The sequence below is a fragment of the Miscanthus floridulus genome, chromosome 14 (genome assembly GCF_019320115.1).
Source record: "Miscanthus floridulus cultivar M001 chromosome 14, ASM1932011v1, whole genome shotgun sequence".
In the NCBI taxonomy this organism is placed as follows: Eukaryota; Viridiplantae; Streptophyta; class Magnoliopsida; order Poales; family Poaceae; genus Miscanthus; species Miscanthus floridulus.
In genome coordinates this window covers 87,256,862-87,277,644 of record NC_089593.1, presented here as the reverse complement: position 1 = coordinate 87,277,644, position 20,783 = coordinate 87,256,862, and the positions used below count along the sequence as shown (strand labels likewise).

Below are 20,783 nucleotides of genomic sequence, written 5' to 3'. Positions count from 1 at the left end.
ACGAAGTTCTTAGGTTGATTAGACCACTGCTTATGCGCTTGCTCTAGGTTTAGGCCTAGTGTTTAGTGAGGTTTGCATACCTCTTATCACTCGGTGCTTGCGAGCACCATTATTGTACATCAGAGGAGCTTGTAGTCTTGCGAGATCACACCAACCGTGTTTGTGGTGTGGCCGCCACCGTGTACCGAAGGGAACCAGGGCTGCAGTGGTTCGGCCGGAAGCTTGATAGTGAAGATGGTGGGGAGCGGTCCGGGAGAGGCTTGCCGAAAGGCACACTGGAGACCCACTTGCGCGTGGGGAAGGCCCGGGGCTATCCACAGAGTTACCCGACTGGGAGCTTGGCCCTTGTGAGGGATTCCTTGCGAGAGGCTCTAACGAGGACTTGGGGGAAGCTTGCGCGCTTCTCGATACCTCAGTGAAAATACCAGAGTCATCGACAGAAGTTTGCATATCTCTACCTTACTCTTTAGCTTCCGCATTTACATTGTTTGCATAACTCCTTTTGCGGTAGAGATAGCAACACACTAGCAAAACCGTAGTTGCACATTTAGATAGTTTATCTTTTGCATAGGTTTTGCTAAGAATAGAAAAAGATGCCATAGTTTAGAGTTAGATTTTTAAGTTTCCTAATTCACCCCCCTCTTATGCGTCATGGTCCCCTTTCAATTCGTATCGGAGCCAGTTGGCTCAATTTGGACCTTTGGCTTCACTGCCGTTGAGCCGGCGCTATTTAGAGTGGTTGGGATGGATACCTCTAGGCCTTCGCACTTTGATGGCACTAACTTCCCATACTATAAAGCTAGAATGTCTTGTCACCATGAGGCGGTAGATTTAGGTGTTTGGAGAGTCACTCGTGACAGGATGAAACCCATTAAGAATCCTGATAAACCCACAAAGAGTGAAGAAAAAGAAATTCATTTCAATGCTAGAGCTAAAAATTGCTTGTTTGAATCTTTTAGCATGGATGTGTTTAACCAAGTGTTCACTTTAAATACGACACATGAAATTTGGTTAAAACTCCAAGAGCTCTATGACGACATAACTAATGTCTGTGAGCAAAAAACAATATCTAGCTAAACAAAATTATGATTCCTTTATAATGAATGATAATGAGCTTGTTCGTGATATGTATTCATGTTTGAATCTAATTATCAATGAGCTCCATTCAATAGGTTTAACGAAGCTAGATGATGCGGACATCGTGAGGAAGATCATCTTCGTGCTACCACAAAAGAAATATGCAAGCATCATCACCATCCTTCACAACATGGAGGACTTGAGCACCATGGCCCCGGCCATAATTATTCGCAAAATAGTGGCATTTGAAATGTCACGCAAGATGGGTCAAGAAGAAGCATCTTCATCAAGCAAAATCAAAGCTCTCGCATGTAGTGAGAAAAAGAAGACAAAGGGCAAGCAAGTTGAGACAAGCTCAAGCTCAAGCTCCTCAAGTGAAGATGAGGATGATGATTCAAGTGATGATGATCAATCTTCCTCTTCCACCTCCGACCTTGATGAAGAATCAATCAAACTTATCAACAAGGTGGAGAAGAAGATCCAAAGGCTCAATGTCAAGGGTGTGCCCATCCAAATTCAAGATTTCATCTTCACCAATCAAAGAAATGAGCAAAGAAACAAGGATGCTACGGATGCGGCGAGTTGGGGCACTTTGTGGAAGTTTGTCCAAACAAGCCCACACCCAAGACAAAGAAGAAGGCGTGCAAGGACAAAGCCCTCACATCAATAAGATCATGGGATGATTCTTCAAGTGAAGAAGAAGACCATCACAAGAGGCGAGGGCACAAGCACTCATCATCAAGCACCTCACGTGTGTGCCTTATGGCACGAGGTAACAAAAAGCCTATCCCTAGTGATAGTGAAAATGATAATTATAGTGATGATGAGCTACCTTCTTATGATGAAATTGCACAACAAAATCTTAACTTTGCTAAAGTTTGCACTAGTCAACAAAAGAAGCTTGAAAAATTAAAAGAAAAACTAGATAGCTCACAACAAGCTTATGCTACTTTGCTTGAACAATATGAAACTTTTGTCAATCTTAATATGGAGCTATCTACTAAAATTGAGCAACTTGAGACTAGCGCAAACACAAATAATTGCACAATCAATGACGAGCAACTTGTAAAGAAAAATGAAAAATTAAAGAAAAAGATAGCTAGCTCACAAGATGATTATAAAAGTTTGCTTGCTAAAATGGAAACTATGTGTAAACATTGTGATGAGCTAACTAATAAAGTTGCTAATCTTGAAGCCATCGGTCCTACCCCCACCGAGGCACCTAAAAAGGAAGGTTCTATTTTTGACATGCCTAAAAGGGATGCCTCTACTTCTTGTAATGATTTATGTTTAGACTCACCCTTGTGCAACCAAGTTTGTGTTGAGGAAATTTTTGTAGAAACATGCACACAAGAGGCCGCAAAGGAGAATGAGCAACTCAAGCAAGAAGTGGCTCGCCTCACCAAGGACTTGACTCAAGTGAAAGGCAAGACGAAGCAAGCCCAACTTCATCAAGATAGCACCCTCAAGGGAGTGAAGAAGCTTGATGAAGTACAAAGCATGGTTTGCTACGTATGCCACAAGGAAGGCCACAAGTCCTATGAGTGCAAGGTGAAGAATGGGGGAGGAACTAAGAAGAAAGACAAAAAGAAAAAGAAAACAAGCAAGCTCTCCAACACCTACACCAACAGGGTGGACAAAAAGGCCTCCACACCTTATCGCTTGAAGAAGAAGAAAAATGGCAAGGTGGTGGCCATCAAGGTGAACAAGCAAGCCAACAATGGGGCCAAACGCATTTGGGTGCCAAAGGAGATCATTTCCAACATGAAGAGCACGAAGAAGGTTTAGATCCAAAAGGGAAATGAGAAGTCCGATGGACTTCGGGGAATTTGGAGACTTGGCAAAGTATAGGTGCATTTCATGGGGTGCATCATTATGGACAAGGTAATTGCCAAGTAGGTTAGTGAATACTATGGACCCAAATTTCCCTTCCCATGTTAGGTAACTAGATTAAATTTCTTGCAATTTCAATGAGCATCTAGTTCCTTTTCATGCCTAGATTTGCATTTGCATGTTTAATCTTTTGTCTTGTATACACTAGGTATATCTTATGGTAGGCTTGCTCGATTTCATTCCTAACCCTTGGAGCATACCTACATGGTTTAAATTGTTTAGGAGCACGGCACATAGCTTGTTTTACAATCGTTCATCTAATATGTGCCAAAGTCCAAATTGTAGATAATTTCTCCCGAATATCACCTTCGAAAATGATTCTCACATTCATGTGATGTCATCTTTCAAGTGGTATTTTTTATTTTAAAATCAATGTGCATGTCTCCTACAAGTATTCCATACTTGTGTGCACAAATTTAGGGGGAGGTTACTCTACAAGTTGGATGCTTTGAGACTAACACCTTTTCAAACTTATCATGTGTGAATGGAGTCCCTAGAGTTAAGCATCATACTTCAAATATCCACCACCTATTGCAAGTGGTATAAATCAAATTGGTTTCCACATGTGGTATTTCTAAACCGATATCACCAAGTTGATTTTACTTTGGTATTTATATGCTTTCTCCATGCATTATATAGATTAAACTCCCTTGAGCATTAATTTGCCAATTATACATAAACTACATTCTCCATCATATGTATGCATATATTTAGGGGGAACTTAGTCTATGTAATGTGAGAGTCAAATTTTATGACCTATTCCATTCCACATACAAAGGATCACAAAGTTTGACCCTCCCTTGTGCTACTAATGTCTTCCTTTTCGGTGTTTGATTTCAAAGGGGGAGAATTTGTAGGACCAAAAGCAAGCCCGATCATAATAATTTGCAAGTGGTAATGGTCCGAGAAAGGGAGGATAGTGGATTATGGAGTTAGGGAGAGGCTTAAATCCATAATGCCACATGGGGACATTTGCAAGGGCAAGACAAGTTTCCAAAGATGTTTACATGTGGTATCTCTTAGCATCATATAACCTTGCCCTTTGCATTGCATCCTAGTAAGTAGATAGTTTTTAAATTCCAAAATTCTTATTATTTGCTTGCTTTGGTCGTGTTGTCATCAATCACCAAAAAGGGGAGATTGTAAGGAAAATGGACCCTAGGCCCATTTACTTTAGATTTTGGTCTTTGATGATCAACACAACCAAATTGGACTAATGAATTTGCAAGTGATTGTTTTGTAGTTTAATAGGGTACAAGACGTGACTTGGATGAAGATGACATGATGATCCAATGATCAACACCTTAAGTAAGACCCTAGAAGCACAAAAGAGGATCCAAGATATCAAACAAAGTTCAAGCACGAAGATGGGAACCAAGCTGGTCGTAAAGATCACGAAGAAATGAGCTCGGCAGAGGTGACCGGACGCTGAGCGAAGCAGTGACCGGATGTACCGGTGACACTATTCATCATCACGGCAATGTTTTCAGCGTGATCGGACGCAGCAGACTGGATGACCGGACGCACGAAGTGCAACGTTCGATCGAGTCTAGAGAGGTTCCAGAGATGCGCCAGCGCGACCCGAATCGTCCAGTCGATGATGACTGGACTCTGAGCCGAGTTCGATCAACACGCGCGCTCCAACGGTCGGGATGACCAGACGCGTTCGGTCAGGACGTGATCAGAGTCCGGTCAGTAGCAGAAAAGTGGGTTTCGTCCCCAACAGCTACTTTCTCAGTGGGGCTTATAAATAGACCCCCCAACCGGCCATTTGAGAAGAGTGGAGCTGAGAAAATATATCAAGGGTGTTGATACACCATTTTAGTGATCTTTACTTGCATAGTGCTTAGTGATTCATTAGGTGATTAGTGTAGGTGCTTTGCGAAGTGCTTAGGTTGATTAGACCACCGCTTATGCACTTGCTCTAGGTTTAGGCCTAGTGTTTAGTGAGGTTTGCATACCTCTTATCACTCGGTGCTTGCGCACACCATTGTTGTACATCGAAGGGGCCTATAGTCTTACGAGATCACACCAACCGCGTTTGAGGTGTGGCCGCCACCGTGTACCGAAGGGAACAAGGCCCGCGGCGATTCGGCCGGAAGCTTGATTGTGGAGACGGTAGGGAGCGGTCCGGGAGAGGCTTGCCAGAAGGCACACCGGAGACCCACTTGAGCGTGGGGAAGGCTCGGGGCTATCCATGGAGTTACCCGACCGGGAGCTTGGCCCTTGCGTGGGATTCCTTGCGAGGGGCTCCAACGAAGGCTAGGGAGAAGCTTGCGTGCTTCTCGATACCTTTGTAAAAATATCGGAGTCGTCGACAGGAGTTTCATATCTCTACCTTACTATTTAGCTTCCGCATTTATATTGTTTGCATAACTCCTTTTGTAGTAGTGATAGCAATACACTAGCAAAACCATAGTTGAACTTTTAGATAGTTTATCTTTTGCATAGGTTTTTCTAAGAATAGAAAAAAGAGGCCATAGTTTAGAGTTAGATTTTTAAGTTGCCTAATTTACCCCCCTCTTAGGCGTCATGGTCCCCTTTCAGAAACATAGGGAACAAAAGCTTGCAACATACATGTACAACTATTGCAACATCTTGATCGGCTTTTACAACATCCGCATGAAATAATTGCAACATACCTGTGCAACATCTGAAATATTTAAAATATACACTTGCAACATGCGCTTTCAGCGCAGCATTTCTTTGCTGCTTGGAAGAAATGGAGGCTCGTTGGCATTTGAAGTTCATCGGAGTATAGCTCGCCGGTGGCGCAGAGCGACCAGTTAGGGGGGACACGATGCCGTCGAGCGCATCACAGCCGCGCTCTGCGCCTGGCCATAGGCCCCTTGAGGCGGCATGAGAATTGGATCTAGATCTGCGCGGGGGAGGGAGCCCGCCGCCGCCACCATCGGTGGGAGAGGGGAGGCGGCTTGCTGCCACCGCCACCATTAAGGAGGAAGAAAAGGAATCGCGGCAGAATCCATAGCCGGGGAGGAAGCCACCGCCGGAGGGGAAGGAGAGGAAGCACTGCTGTTGGGAGAGAAATGGCCACCACAGGCACGGTCGGAATGGGACAGGCGCCGCGCCCGCCATCGCGGCGGGGAATAGCATATCGGCATCGTGGCGGGCTGCAGCCCCTCAGCCTCGGTGGCTGATGATGGAGGCAGCAAAATAATGCTAGAGACGTTGTTGGGCCGTTGGGCCGGTGCCGCGGCCCACGAATACGACGTCCGGACAATCGGACGCCCTGACCAGATAATTTCCACTTCATAAATGCGTTCGTTCGTCTCGATGATTTCAGACCAGGGCTCAAGAGCCTTCAAGGAGGTGGTGATCATCCGGCACCCCAGGATTGGCGAGTATGCGCTGGGCTTCATCACGGCGACGGTGGCGCTGCGCGGCAACCAGGACCTTGCCTGCGTCTACGTACCTACCAAACAACCTCTACCTTGGGGACATCTTCCTCATGAGCTGCAGCGACGTCATCATCCCGGGCCACTCCGTCCGGGAGGCCATCGGTAACAGCATACCAGCATGCATCACCAGCCTTCCTCTCCTCGTGCCTACCGAGTTTCTTGATCTGAATGGGGAATTTGTTGCAGAAATTGTCCTCTCAGGCGGCATGTCGGTACCAAAGAGGGGGGCCGTTGGCCTCCGCGACCATGTCCAAGCAGTGAAGGACTCTCCTAGCTCACACTTTTTCCAACTCCTGACAGCTGACGCTTCCTTCTCATCATCACAATCTTGGGTTGCTCTTCGAGGTTCTGAATGTTTTAGATGGCAGGTTTAGACATCGTGTTCCAATTTTCATCTGTCATAGGAAAAATATATTTTAGTATATCTAGCAATATTTTGCTGTATAAATACTTTAGCGAGTTTTGGTATGAACTGACAAAGCATTGTAACGACAGGCAAACAGCATAAGTTTACATTGATACTCACGACAACAGGTAAATGAAAGAAGAAATCCATGTTTGGTGTGCATAATTCAGCAACATCTTGTGTCCCTGTAAATGTGGTGCGCAATCAAATTAACTAGTGTTACTCCACCCCAGATGTATGAGAACGGCTTATTCAGTGATCAGCATCGATCTTTTATTGCTCATGTTGCCTCCATTCGACATGTCTAAATTACCACAGGGGCCAACCATAAAAGCCCAACAGTCCCAGACGTCCCCTTTCATCAATAGCCATATGGGATTGCGAATTTGCAATCAGCAGTCAATGATGCTAGGGTGCACAATTGACCGAATCGAACAGCAGTGATTCGTCAGCATCTCCAATTAGGAAAGCTTCTTTTGGCCATCAGGCTTGTTGGATGCCGCTAGGCCAAGTCAGGTTCTTCACAGGCTCAAGAATTGCTTCAACTTCACGCAGAAGTTCTTCATCAATGCCTGATGTTGACAACTCCAGTGCAGCAGCCACATTCTCCTCCACCTTGTATCATGGAAAGACAAGACGTTATGCCAGAAATCACTACATTGCCATCTAAACTTCTGTCCCAACAAGCAAACTGAATGATTCTCCATGGTGACTCAGCAATCTTTAAATGGGACTGCAAAACCCCACTGCTGGCCATGTTTTGGAAAGAAGAAAAGGGTGAGTGTTATGGTCGGCACAACGTACAGGCATAGGGATCGGGCGGTTCGATCAGATCCGGCGACTGGCTAGGATCGGCCAGGGCATGTGCATGCAGCAGCCACGCCCAGATCGCATGCAGCCATTAGTTATTTTCCTAAAATAAGTGGTTGAGAGAATTAAGGAGAGATAGTTTGTTTCCTTGTAATCGCTGGCCTATATGGCCTAACCTGTGGTTAAGGAATAATCAGCCTGGGATTGTGACTTTCTGTCACCCTTGGGCGCCCAGCCCTACTATTCACCGTCCAGGGTTGTCCCCGTTCCCGGCGCCGACCACGGCGCTGCCAATCCGCCGCCAGCGCTCACGCCCCTCCTCCTCTGCTTCCTATCCCTACTCCCTACGCCCTCTTCCCAGCAGATCAAGGCCTAACAACCTGGTATCAAGGACCATGGCCACCTCTGGGACATCCACCGCCACAACAGCCACCTCCGCCGCCCTCGTTCCCACTACGCATTGAAATATATGCTGGACCAGTGGCTCTCCACGATCCCGCAGCACCACTGGGTGAGTAAATTGTTCGGATACGATTTCAGGGTGGAGTACACACCGGGCCGTACGAATACCGTGGTGGACGCCCTCTCTCGCCGCACGGGTGACGTGCTGGAGGCCGCATGTGGGGCTGTTCCCGGGGCGACGGACACCGCTCTCAACCTGTCGGTGTTGTCCGCCCTGGTCTTCAACCTCTACGACGCACTACGGCGCGAGATCGACGCCGATGCCACGCTATGCCAGCGCCGCGACGCCGTTGCCGATGACGCCCACGGCGCCCTGTAGACCACGCGGGATGGCCTGCTTCTCCGGGGCGGCAAGGTGTTCGTCCCGGCGTCATCTACGGTGCTCGAGGACGTTCTACAGGCAGCCCACACCGTCGCACACGAGGGCACCCAGAAAACCCTGCAGCGCCTCCGCCACGACTTCTACATCGACCATGATCGACGCACCGTGCGCGACTACGTGCGCGCCTGTGCCACCTGCCAAAGGAACAAGACTGAGGCTCTCCACCCGGCCGGTCTGCTCCAGCCGCTCCCCGTGCCGGCGCGCGTGTGGGCGGACATCTCCATCGACTTCGTCGAGGCGCTCCCCAAGGTACATGGCAAGAGTGTGCTGCTAACGGTGGTGGACAGGTTCTCCAAATACGCCCATTTCATTCCCCTGGGTCACCCGTACACCGCGTCGTCTATCGCCCGGGCGTTCTTCAACGACATCATGCGCCTTCACGGCTTCCCAGAGTCGATTGTCAGCGACTGTGACCCGGTGTTCACTGGACATGTGTGGCGTGACTTGTTCCGCTTCGCCGGCGTCCAACTCCGCATGAGCACCGCCTTTCATCCACAGACGGACGGCCAATCCAAGGCGGTCAACAAGACGATTGGCATGTACCTCTGGTGCATCACCGGCGACCGCCCGCGGGACTGGTTGGACTGGCTGCCGTGGGCCGAGTTTTGCTACAACACGTCCTACCACAGCTCACTGCACACCACGCCGTTCATGGTGGTGTACGGCCGTCCACCGCCGGCCCTCATCGCTTACGAACCCGGCAGTGCGGCTACGGAGGCTGTTGACGCCCTCCTGTCCAGCCGGGATGAGTTTCTTGACGGCGTCCGTGCTCGGTTGCTGCAGGCCCAGGAGCACGCACGGTGGTTCTACGACGCCAACCACAGGGACGTCACCTTCGCGGTGGGGGACTGGGTCTGGCTCCGTCTGCTTCACCGACAGACCCAGTCCCTTGCTCCCGGCGCGCGCGGCAAGCTCGGCCCTAAGTATGCCGGGCCCTATCAAGTTCTTCAGCGAATTGGAGAGGTGGCGTACCGCCTACGGCTTCCGGACAACGCGCGGATCCATGATGTGTTTCACGTCGGGGTCCTCAAGCCCTTCCGTGGTGCATGAACGCCGGCTGCTACACCGCCGCTACCACCTCTATAGCATGGGCGTCCCCTCCTCCTGCCGGAGCGCGTCTTACGTTCCAGCCTCCGCCGCGGAGTTTGGCACATCCTCGTCAAGTGGGCGAACATGCCGGCCCCGGAAGCCACATGGGAGCCTGTTGATGGTTTCCGCCAAGCTCACCCCTCGTTCCAGCTCGAGGACGAGCTGTTTTCCGAGGGGGGGAGATATGTTATGGTCGGCATGACGTACAGGCGTAGGGATCGGGCGGTTCGATCAGATCAGGCGACTGGCTAGGATCGGCCAGGGCATGTGCATGCAGCAGCCACGCCCAGATCGCATGCAACCATTAGTTATTTTCCTAAAATAAGTGGTTGAGAGAATTAAGGAGAGATAGTTTGTTTCCTTGTAATCGCTGGCCTATATGGCCTAACCTGTGGTTAAGGAATAATCAGCCTGGGATTGTGACTTTTTGTCACCCTTGGGCGCCCAGCCCTACTGTTCACCATCCAGTGTTGTCCCCGTTCCCGGCGCCAGCCACGGCGCCGCCAATCCGCCGCCAGCGCTCACGCCCCTCCTCCTCTGCTTCCTATCCCTACTCCCTACGCCCTCCAGTGCCGGTCCTATGATTTTAAGGGCCCTCCGGCGATCTCATCATAACGGCCCCTCTTGACCATGTATAAAATCTTATAATATATAGGCGCTAATTTTACTTGTAAAACGAAAGCAAATTCAATAACATATTCTTAATTTAACATGTCTGATAATTATCGAGGAACAATATAGATTAAGGAATATATTTGTAGATGTATGATAATTATCGAGGAATAATATAGATTAAAAAATAATATATTCGTTTTCTTTTCTCACCCATGACAAATGTTTCTTAGGTAACATTATAAAATTCTAACATGTAAATTAGAAGAAAACTATGACTATATGGGTACAAAGTACTAGAAGTCTGGAATACTATACAAATAATTAATTTGGATTAAAAATAAAAAGGAAAAAATACCTTAAGCCTAAACAACTAATCGGTGATCGCAATTCATAAGAAGCAAAGAATCAAGATGTCGTCGTCGTGGAGCCCTGCCTGGTCGCCGTCCTCGTGCGCCGTGTCCGTGTCTCCGGTAGTCTAGCTCTTCGCGGCGGCACAGCTCGCCAGCTCCGCACGTGTAAGGCGCACGTCCCGAACTCACGATCAGAGTGTGTTGTGTGTAGCGTGACTCCTCGCCTCCTCTCTACCCGAGGGCCATGGGAAAAGGAAACTAGGAAAGAAATGTCAATGTTGTCTTTTTGTACCGCCTAGCCAGTTCTATGTCTCTCTTCTTATTAGTTTGCTAACGCCTAATGGACTATAGGACGTGAGGGTTTGTATACCTGGGCTTGGGCCCCTCCTTCGCTTGGGCCCTCGGCCGTCGCACCTCGTGGCCTACCCTTAGGGCCGGCACTGACGCCCTCTTCCCAGCAGATCAAGGCCTAACAGTGAGGATGTCATCTTTGAATAAACTCATTTTCACTGCACATCCTCAAGGCAATATATATACCTGCTTCAAAAAGGATGCTACCATAGAACGACCACACATGATTGCAAGTGGCAAGTTCTGTGGCTACTCAGAATTGAAAAGGACTAGCCCAACAGGCTGCAGTCATAAGGTGAGTGCTCCAATATACTTCATTGCTACTAATCAATAGTTAAATAAAGAAGATACAACATGGTTTATCATCAAGTAATACACTTGGTGAGTATGGTGACTACCAAAAATTCTTTTCAAATTTTGTAAAGTTTGTACAAGATATGAGAACTGGCTTGGCAATCTTTAGCTCTTCTAGTTGATCAAATTTACAAACCTGTACTAAGTACTAACTAACTAAATAGGAACTAGTTTATAGATGTGATTTAAAAGAAAAATACAGGCCTCAACTAACATGGTTATCCTCTATATTACCTTATGAAGGATGAACTGCTCAACACAGTGATAAAACTATGACAACAATGAATCTATTCCTAATTAAGATTAACAAAGAAATATGAAAATCTTTTAGGCCACGTGTGATACAGATCGAGCCAAATATACTAGGGGTCAACAGGAATCTGCTCACAGCTCACATCAGGTTTAGATTGTGGAAGCACGGGAATATGATGTTCAAAATGCCTTATAGATAATTCTTATCATTTCCTAAACCAACCAGAATATGTTCTAGCAGCTCACGAGTTTGAAAAGATACTTTGTTCATCAAGCAATATGAATATGCTGAATAGAAGGAAAAGGTCCAAAAAACACAGTGTACCTGTTTTGAAGAGTTCATTCCAACAAGAACTGTCGAGATTTCATTATTCAGCAAGCTGTACTGCATAGCTAGCTTTGTAATGCTTTTCCCTTTCTTTCCACAGTGATCAGCTGCAGCCCTGCATGCTGACTGACAAACAGGCAATATTATACTTGTCAAATAAATTTCTAGCATAAATTGGAACAGTATGTATAAGAAATAAACACAAACCAAAAAGAATCTTCAGCAAGATATAGAAGGTGACATGAACATCTGCTATGCCAAACAGAGTTCTCAATTTTCACATGGACGGTTTATCCTTGTGACTTCAGTTAAGATACAGATATCATCAAGAATATTGAGTGGGTGTGCTTGAGTATGTGGGTGTGGTGTGAAGTTAATGCAATGATACACAACTCCCCTGTGTATTCAGAATAAATAAATAAATAAATTATTGTGGTGTCCTGGCAATTGTTTAGCCCATCTCTGTTAGTTCCTATGGACTCGGATTGATTAATTACACTTATGTATGTTGCTGTGGTGCGGTGGTGTGCATCCACTGTGCACAGCAATATATGCTATATTGAACTAATGACTTGAGGACGTGATCAACATCTTGAAAACCATATGGGACATAAGTACTGCCTCTGGCTGTTATTACTTGAAGATTCTTACAGAAAAATTGAACTAACTGCAGACAAATTTGGCTGTCTGAAACATCAATTAATATCGACCGGAGGCAGTATCACAGGAGGTCCCAACATGGCACATAACACAGCATACCAGGATTAGGTTTCATCCTCTATCTCACTGCCGTCTCTTCCAAAAATAGCTAAGATAGATAAATTAGACTGGATTCATATGATTATTCAAGTATGGAACAAGATAGGATTGGTTAGCTCGATGTACTTGCTGTCATTTTGTCAAAATCAAGCAATAAGAAAATTATATGCTCTTTCATCCAGTTCGCTGTTTTCCCATCTGCAGCATGCAATCGATCTCCCAAAATCATGTCCCATAACCCTCGTTCAAGGAAGATTGTCAAAGAACAGCCTGTCATCACCCACAGCTACCAGTTTTGATATCTACTGGGGATATGACAAGCTGTAGATGGTGACAAGGTTGGTCCCAATGCCCCATGTATGGAAATCTCTGAACTAGTAAGGAAACAGGTCGGCACTGGGAAGAAGCTGACGTAGACTAGGCCCGATCTTCCAATAGGTATGATAGCGTCGATTGGTGGAGACTCGACGTTCACGATCTAGGCTTCAAACCAAAACTGATTCGGATCCCCGCAACCGTTACACCACTGCTCCATTGGTTATCAACCACGTGAACGCGATTGACCTCGCCGAGAAGGCTTTCCTGCAAGCGAATCGAGAACACAAGCAAGAACGGGATGAACGCAATCTGAAATTGCAAATAAATATGAGGCTTAAGATAACGAGAAGGAGTTCAAATCTTTATTGGAAAGGACTAATCGCCACAGGTGAACAAGATCAAGAACTGGGGCCCTGGTTCACAGCAAGCAGCCTTGGCGGCACAGTTGCAACAAAACGGTCTGTTTCACGAGGAAATCAAGAACTAAACAAAACTCAAACTCTAAGGAGAGTGACGGCTGCTATTTATAGAGTCTTGGGCGTCACCCCCTGGATGCGCCCCCTAATGGGCCCAAACACGATACACGATCCGACGGACCAAAAGACGGTGTCCAACACCCTGGTAGATTCTGGACGCTAACTTGTTTCGATGATTTCTGTTGATTCCGAAAGGCTTTTGATGTGAGACTACTTGCATTGGCTTCTTTATTAAATTAGCTTTCCAACCATATGTAGATCGGCGAAAAAGGAGTCCGGATGCGTCCTGGGTGACCAGTTTAAGGCAGAAAGGTCCTAAAACCCGAGATGGGCTCCAACTTCAGTTGGACTGGGCCTCCACCATGAGAAAGATGAATTGGACGCCCATGCTGATCCTCCTCCTCTCCTTGGCTTGTATGTGATGAAGAAGTAATGTCCTCATCATCCTCCCTTTCTTGAATTGAAGTCGTTCTCGACTGAAGTAGATCGTCCTCTCCATTGGATGACAGCAACGATGGCTCCGGAAGAGGACGTTCATCTTGGCGCCTAATCCTTCGCAAAGGCGGCTGCCATGGTGACTTCCCTGCTGGGAATTCATCCTCCTCCTGCAAAAGGTTAGTACCAACAAGAGACATAGCACTAGAAGCAGGACCAAGTGGACACATAGGCGATGTACAAGTTAAAACATAACAAGGTTCATCATGATCAGCAAGAACAGATTTAAGAGTAAAAAAACTTCTTTCATGTTACTTGATGGTTCATTTGTTGGTTTGCTACTGTCTTTATCATGGCTTTTCTTTTTCTTTTCAACAAGTTCCTTTTCATATTGCACAATTTCAGCAGGAGTTAAATGAAGTAAAGCAATGGTCTTTCCCTTAAATATAAAAGTATATCTATTTTGCCTACCATGATGTAGAACATTATTATCATATTGCCAAGGGTGGTCTAACAAAAGTGAACAAGCTTGTATAGGCACGACATCAAAATTAGCATAATCATGGTATGATCCCATAGAAAAATGCATACGAGTAGATTGTGTTACCTTTCCTTACCACTATTGTTGAACCACTGAACATGGTATGAATGTGGAAGAGCACGTGTAGATAAACCAATGGTCTTGACAAGCTCAGAACTTACTAAGTTATTGTTGCTCCATCCATCAATTATAGCACGAACACGGAAATTATTGATAATGAGGAACATTTGAAACAAAATGTGGCGTTGTAGCTTGTCTACTGGCTCAACTTGTGTACTCAAAACACGCTAAACAAGGATTGATTTGTAGTTTGCAGTGCATGTCACACTATCAATTACCTCATCAGGATCTTCAGCACTATCCACAAATTTATCTACATAAAGATCAGTTGCAAGTGCAAATTCATTCTCTTCATCACTAGCACTAGCATACCCACCATCATCAGTAGCAATATATACGCGTTTGCTAGGGCATTCTTTAGCAATATGTCCCATGTCCTTGCAGCGGTGGCAAACAATTTTAGAAGAGGTGCTAGAGGAAGGTGTAGCAGATCCACTGGAAGAAGGTGTGATAGAAGAATTCTTCTTTACAGGCGCTGATGGTGTCTGCACATCAGAAAATTTACTTACCTCGGTTGGACGTGAAGGAGTGTACAAAGTCGTGGAACGCCTAGGTTGTCGTCCTTGTATTTCCCTTTCAGCTTTAAGAGCATAATGATATAACTGAGAAAATCTAGTCCATTCTTTATAGTGAAGAACATCTAGTATTTCACAACGCAAACCTCCAAAAAATCTAGAACACTTATCCATTTCATCCTCTTGTATGTTACTATGTGCTAGACCAATTAAAAGCTCCTGATAATATTCCTCAACAGTCTTACTACCTTGATTTAAACGTTACAGTTTTAATCAGAAATCACGCTGATAGTATGGAGGAACAAATCTCGATTTCATTCGTCGTTTAAGTACAGTCCAGGTTTGAGGTATTTGAGCATTAGCATTAGCATTAACATTATTGCAAAAATCATTCCAACAGAAAAGAGCAAAACTAGTAAACTCACTAGTAGCAAGTCTAACTCTATATTCTTTAGGGACTTGATGGGAGCTAAATTTTTTATCTACAACCATCTCCCAATCTAAATATGCTTTAGGATCAGCAGAACCAGAAAAAGGAGGTATCTTAAACTTAGTTTTAGAGAAAGGATCATTATTACCTTGGTTATTACCTCCCATACCGCGTCGGTTAAAGTTCAACCGATTACGGTTACGTGCATCCTCAGCACATCATTGAGCTTTGGCTTCAGCCTCCGCGTCGCCATCATCCTCCTCAGAGAGATCATCATCATCATCTTCAGGACATGGTTCAGGATGTTGTTGTTCAACATCTTCAATCCTCTTGGCCAAGTTGGCGATTTGTTGAAGGATCTCATTGAATTTGTCATCAAGAACAAGACAAAACTCATTCTTAGAAACACAATCATTGAAATCTGTAGGTGTGTCCCCGTTTCCTTTGCCGCTGCCTTCTGCTTTTCCTGACATGGTTAGTAGAAAGAAGAAGACAACACAAATAGTATTATCCCTACCAACTACTTAGGTTGTTGACAAGGAAAAACAAGGCACTTAACTCTCAAGTGTCTTACCACGGTCTTACAAGTGTTCTTACCAAAGCAACAGGTGGTGCAATCGGTCGGTGACTGTGATACCATTGTAGCTTGAGTATAATAGTTGCAAGGCGAACCTGTACTTAGTTAGAAGAAAGTGGAGCTTGGACGGGCACAATATAGTAGCAAGGAATAGCAAAATTCGCAACTGAATAGCAAAGCTGAATAAGTATACCAAGTACTTGTCTTAGTTGTTGGCCTACTCACGTTCCAAGTACCAGATGTATTAAGTGATGTGAACAACAGGAATATGATTAGGAACAAGGCAGAAATCAGCACATGCAAACACAGCTCAAATGGCACTCTATATGTGCTCCTCTAGATATTGTTCCACTTTTGCCCCTCTGTTTTCTCTATTTTTGGGCTGTCGTTGTTTTTTTAGGATTCTTTGACTTTTTCTTTTTATTTTTTTGATATTTTTTCTTTACTTAGGAGCATAAAAGAAGTAACCACAGAAAATATGAGCTTAAACAAGTGAAAGACGTGGCCCGTGGAAATTTCAGAAGACGTGCTCAAAATCAACAAAAAGCTTATGACCACGAAAAGAGGATCTTGTGACCAGTTTTTGACCAAAATAAAAATCTCCGACCCCGATGAAGTAGGGATGGACGGATCCAAAAAAAATTTCTAATCGATTTTGATATATGGAATGTCGAAATCCGAGTTCGTATGCGAAAATTAGACCAGTTTTACGAACTGACTCCGAATTAGAGGATAAAACGGGAACAATGCGCACAAAATTGGTCACGGCAGCAAAGATTTGATAGAAACAGTGAGGACAAGTATAACAAATTAGATGGCGTGGACTAGGGTTTGATGGATATAAAGGAAACATAGCAAGACTTGAAGGTGTTCACGGATTATGATGAAAAATAAAGAGAAAAACATAAACTAGAATAAAAATGGTCTAAAACCAGCAACTAGAGCTTGACCTAGGGCACAAACTCAACCACACGACACAGAGACAAAATTGCATGGCACAACGAGGCTATAGGACAACGAATATGTGGCAGTTTATATTTTTTTGGCTTTTTGTGAACTATAGGTAATGCAAAAATAGTAACAATCTAAAGGGAAAAATAAAGTTATACCTAACGGGCAATAAGGGCTCTGATACCACTTGATGTAGACTAGGCCCGATCTTCCGATAGGTATGATAGCGTCGATTGGTGGAGACTCGACGTTCACGATCTAGGCTTTGAACCAAAACTGATTCGGACCCCCGCAACCGTTACACCACTGCTTTATTGGTTATCAACCACGCGAACTCTATTGACCTCACCGAGAAGGCTTTCCTGCAAGCGAATCGAGAACACAAGCAAGAACGGGATGAACATAATCTGAAATTGCAAATAAATATGAGGCTTAAGATAACGAGAAGGAGTTCAAGTCTTTATTTGAAAGGACTAATCGCTATAGACGAACAAGATCAAGAACTGGGGCCCTGGTTCATAGCAAGCAGCCTTGGCGGCACAGTTGCAGCAAAACAATGTCTGTTTCACGAGGAAATCAAACTAAACAAAATTCAAACCCTAAGGAGAGCGATGACTGCTATTTATAGAGTCTTGGGTGTCACACCCCTAGACGCGCCCCCTAATGGGCGCAAACACGACACACGGTCCGACGGACCAAAAGACGGCGTCGCAGCACCCTGGCAGATTCTAGACGTTGACTTGTTTCGACGATTCATATTGATTCCGAAAGTCTTCTGATGTGAGACTACTTGCATTGGCTTTCTTATTAAATTAGCTTTCCAACCATATGTAGATCGTTGAAAACGGAGTCCAGATGCGTCCTGGGTGACCAGTTTAAGGCAAACTGGTCCTAAAACCCGAGATGGGCTCCAAATTCAGTTGGACTGGGCCTCCACCATGAGAAAGATGAATTGGATGCCCATGCTAGTCCTCCTCCTCTCCTTGGCTTGTATGTGATGAAGAAGTGATGTCCTCATCAGAAGCTATATAAGGGTCGACTACCCAGCTAGCAGGCAAGAAAGATAGTTCAACTTAACTGATTAATCATCTTACAACAAAAGGACAAATTGTGGCATTGTTGCCTGTTCAGGTTTATTAAAAGTGGATACAGAAGCTATGGAACTCAATAATAACACCATTGTGAGAAAAGGATAGCTGCAGAGGGCTGTCAATAGAGGGTGATAAATCTGTCAAACTATACCTAAATTTTAAAATCCTATTATTTATGTAAACCAAAAATAATAAGTTTCACTAAAAAACAATTAAAGAAAAAACTAAAAATGATTGAAATGGCTCCTAACTTCCTAGTGTCCCTTGCCTTCTGTAATCCATGAGGCTTTTCTAAAATCAGTTCCCAGCGCAATATAAACTTCAAAAGAAGATCCCATAAAAAATCATCCCTTCTCTCTTAGGACACAACCCACCCTAGACCAAGACCACATTTCCAGTGACAACACTCCCCCCTGGTTGGTCCAGAGGACAACCCCCTCTCGCCACCGCGTCGCTCCCCCACGCGGGCGACACCGGCGGCCGCTCCATCCCAAACCCTAGCAGCCGCCCCTTCCCTCCCCTCCGCCTACCACGCCGCCGCCGGAGCTGGCCGCCAGCATGGCCACGCGGCTTGCCGGGATGGCGGTGGCGGGGCTCCTCCTCTCCTCGCTATTTGGTGGCACAAGTGACAGCAAGCCGGCGGCTCTCCTCCCACACGGGTTGCGTGGAGCCCGGCGGGGGTGTCCGTTGCGGCTGTTGGCGGTGCCGGCTGGTGTTCGGCTGGCGCATGGGGACGGCGGCGGATCCCCTTCTCCCTCGCCAGTCCCTTCCTCCAGACTTGGCGGCGGCGGCAGCATTGGCCCGGATCGTTGGATCGAGTCCTAGGCGGCTGTATCCGGTGTCCACGCGATCGGATTTGGAGCTCCGGCGCTTGGACCTAACACTCTCTCGGAGGACTGGCGAGGGCAGTGGCTGGCCAAGGCGGAGGCGGAGGCAGCGGCAACAGCAAAGGGTGTCGGCACCGGTGCTCTACTGCCGGTTCTGACGCCACTGGACAGGGGCGGCGCCCACGGGGGTGGGGCATGTGTCTGGTGGTGGCTGACGTCGGGTCGCAGTGTCGGCAACACATGCCAAGAGCCGGTGACAGCGGACAGTTGAGGCGTTGGTCGTGCAGCGGTGTTTCGCGAGCAGCAGAGTCAGGTCCGGCTCCGCGTTGCCCGGCAGGAGGGGGTGGCGGCCGACGCAGCTATGCGGCGGCTGCGTGCAGCTGGCGCATCGAGGCCCCTCTGAAGGGGTTACTGTGGAGCGGCAGGACAACAGCGAAGGCAGTGATGGATGGCAAGGGGCCTTGCTTCTTGGCTCGACGTTTGTGCTAGAGGACTCCTTGGGCGAAAGCCTAGCGATGGCGACACCTGTGGGTACCGCTTTCCCTATTGGGGCTCGTGTACCCCCTCTAGCACTATCATCCAAGGGTGAAAGCCTAGTCCACTTTGGATGTGCGATGGTGGCGTCATCGGCGTCGCTACCTTCCTGAAGGCGTCGCGTTTGGATTTCGTCGTGGCCTCGATGTCTCCTCGGTGATTGTTCTTCGCTTCTTGGTGCCTCGATGACGCGTGGAGGCGGGTCTTGCTACGAGAAGTCAAAGCTGCTGTGTCAGGGACTGGCTCAGCAACGATGACACGCGGCGAGCCCCCACCTTCATCGTAGGCTGGGGTCTGCTAGGGGTCGGCAAGTGCTGGAGGTGAGGTGTGTGGCCGTGATTGGAAGTCGGAGCTGCTCTTTGCGGGGTGCATGAGCTTGGCAACGATGACCGGTTGCGGCCGCTTGCTTCGGGCTCGTTGGTAGGTGGCTTGTGTGTGGACTGCCATGAGATGTCGGGGCTGCTGGCGTCTTCAGCCATGCTCGGCAACGATGACCCATGGTAGTGTGCCGTGTTAGAGCTCAGCTGTGTCGTGTGGGTTGGTTAGCCTATCGGGTGCCCTTTTTGAAATCCCATTGGCTAGCCCTCTTGTACATAAATTCTTTCGTCTTAATTGAGTGGCAGAGCTCCTGCCTTTGTTTAAAAAAAACACTCCCCCCTCCCTCCCCTTTTACGGTCCCAGAGAAGGACCTGGACCCTCCCTCCCTTTATCCCTTACACCTTCTCCTTGCACAAGTGCCCCACTCAAAATCTCCTCACCATAAGCCCTTAAGTTTTATTTATTCTTCTCATTTGTAACCATAAGCGCTATATAACCTAAATCCTCAAACTCTAAAATAAAAATATGTTTACTTAGCAATCCTTGCAAATTAATGTTGCACCTCTTATCATGAACATTTTCCTTCCCTGTGATTTGATACAATCATCGAAAAATAAATGAATATGAATTGTACCTTTTCATTTCCTAAGCCGAACTCAGGCATCCGTGGGGTTCCAATAAGCCTTTATGGAAAATAGATAAGAAATGCAGAACTAAGAAAATTACAGGCCACAAGACAGAATGGTGGGGCTGTATGATTGAAATACTAGAAAGTCATTCCAAATATGGGGTTTTTACACTGTCAACATGCCTATTAGGACAGTAAAAATGGTGTGTTTCACAATTCATTATGCAACAGCCAAAAAAAGTGCTCTAGAAAGCTTGCTGTTCATTCAACAGGCACATAACAAATTGAAGGATATACCTTAAGTTCGTCTGGTGCAGGGTGCCACTCCGGTGGCCCATTATCCGTTAAAAGACCCATGGAGAGGGGCGAAGCACTGATAACCCCAACACCTTTGCTCTTCAAGTAGGGAGCATATGGACAAGGGAGGTGTCATTGATCTCGTAGTGGCAGTAAGATAGAGTCACGTCCACCGAGC

General features: G+C 46.5%; 1 protein-coding gene and 1 pseudogene across 2 annotated transcripts; one reads left to right on the top strand and one right to left on the bottom strand.

Moving 5' to 3' along the window:
• Positions 1-6,771, top strand: part of LOC136503921 (protein LIKE COV 3-like) — a 21,438-nt pseudogene extending 14,667 nt beyond the window's left edge.
• On the bottom strand, positions 6,404-20,783 carry LOC136505470 (L-galactose dehydrogenase-like). Of its 2 annotated transcripts, XR_010771222.1 has the most exons (4): positions 20,606-20,783; positions 11,786-11,914; positions 6,916-7,410; positions 6,404-6,784 (listed from the first exon to the last, which is right to left on the bottom strand). XR_010771222.1 is itself a non-coding variant. In XM_066500628.1 (3 exons), exons 1-3 carry the CDS (start codon positions 20,663-20,665, stop codon positions 7,279-7,281), a joined length of 321 nt encoding a protein of 106 aa, XP_066356725.1. In that variant the 5' UTR covers positions 20,666-20,783; the 3' UTR covers positions 6,880-7,278. The 2 variants fall into 2 exon arrangements, 1 of the variants encoding a protein (XP_066356725.1); XM_066500628.1 differs by lacking the exon at positions 6,404-6,784 and having other exon boundaries at positions 6,880-7,410.

Bases quoted from the DNA above. Each gene is read 5' to 3' on its own strand.
- LOC136505470 (XM_066500628.1), bottom strand. From the start codon at position 20,665: ATGGGTCTTTTAACGGATAATGGGCCACCGGAGTGGCACCCTGCACCA. The intron at 11,915-20,605 runs GTATATCCTTCA...CCTGTTTGTCAG, and splicing joins CTGCACCAGACGAACTTAAG to TCAGCATGCAGGGCTGCAGC. The intron at 7,411-11,785 runs GTACACTGTGTT...CCATGATACAAG, and splicing joins GAATGAACTCTTCAAAACAG to GTGGAGGAGAATGTGGCTGC.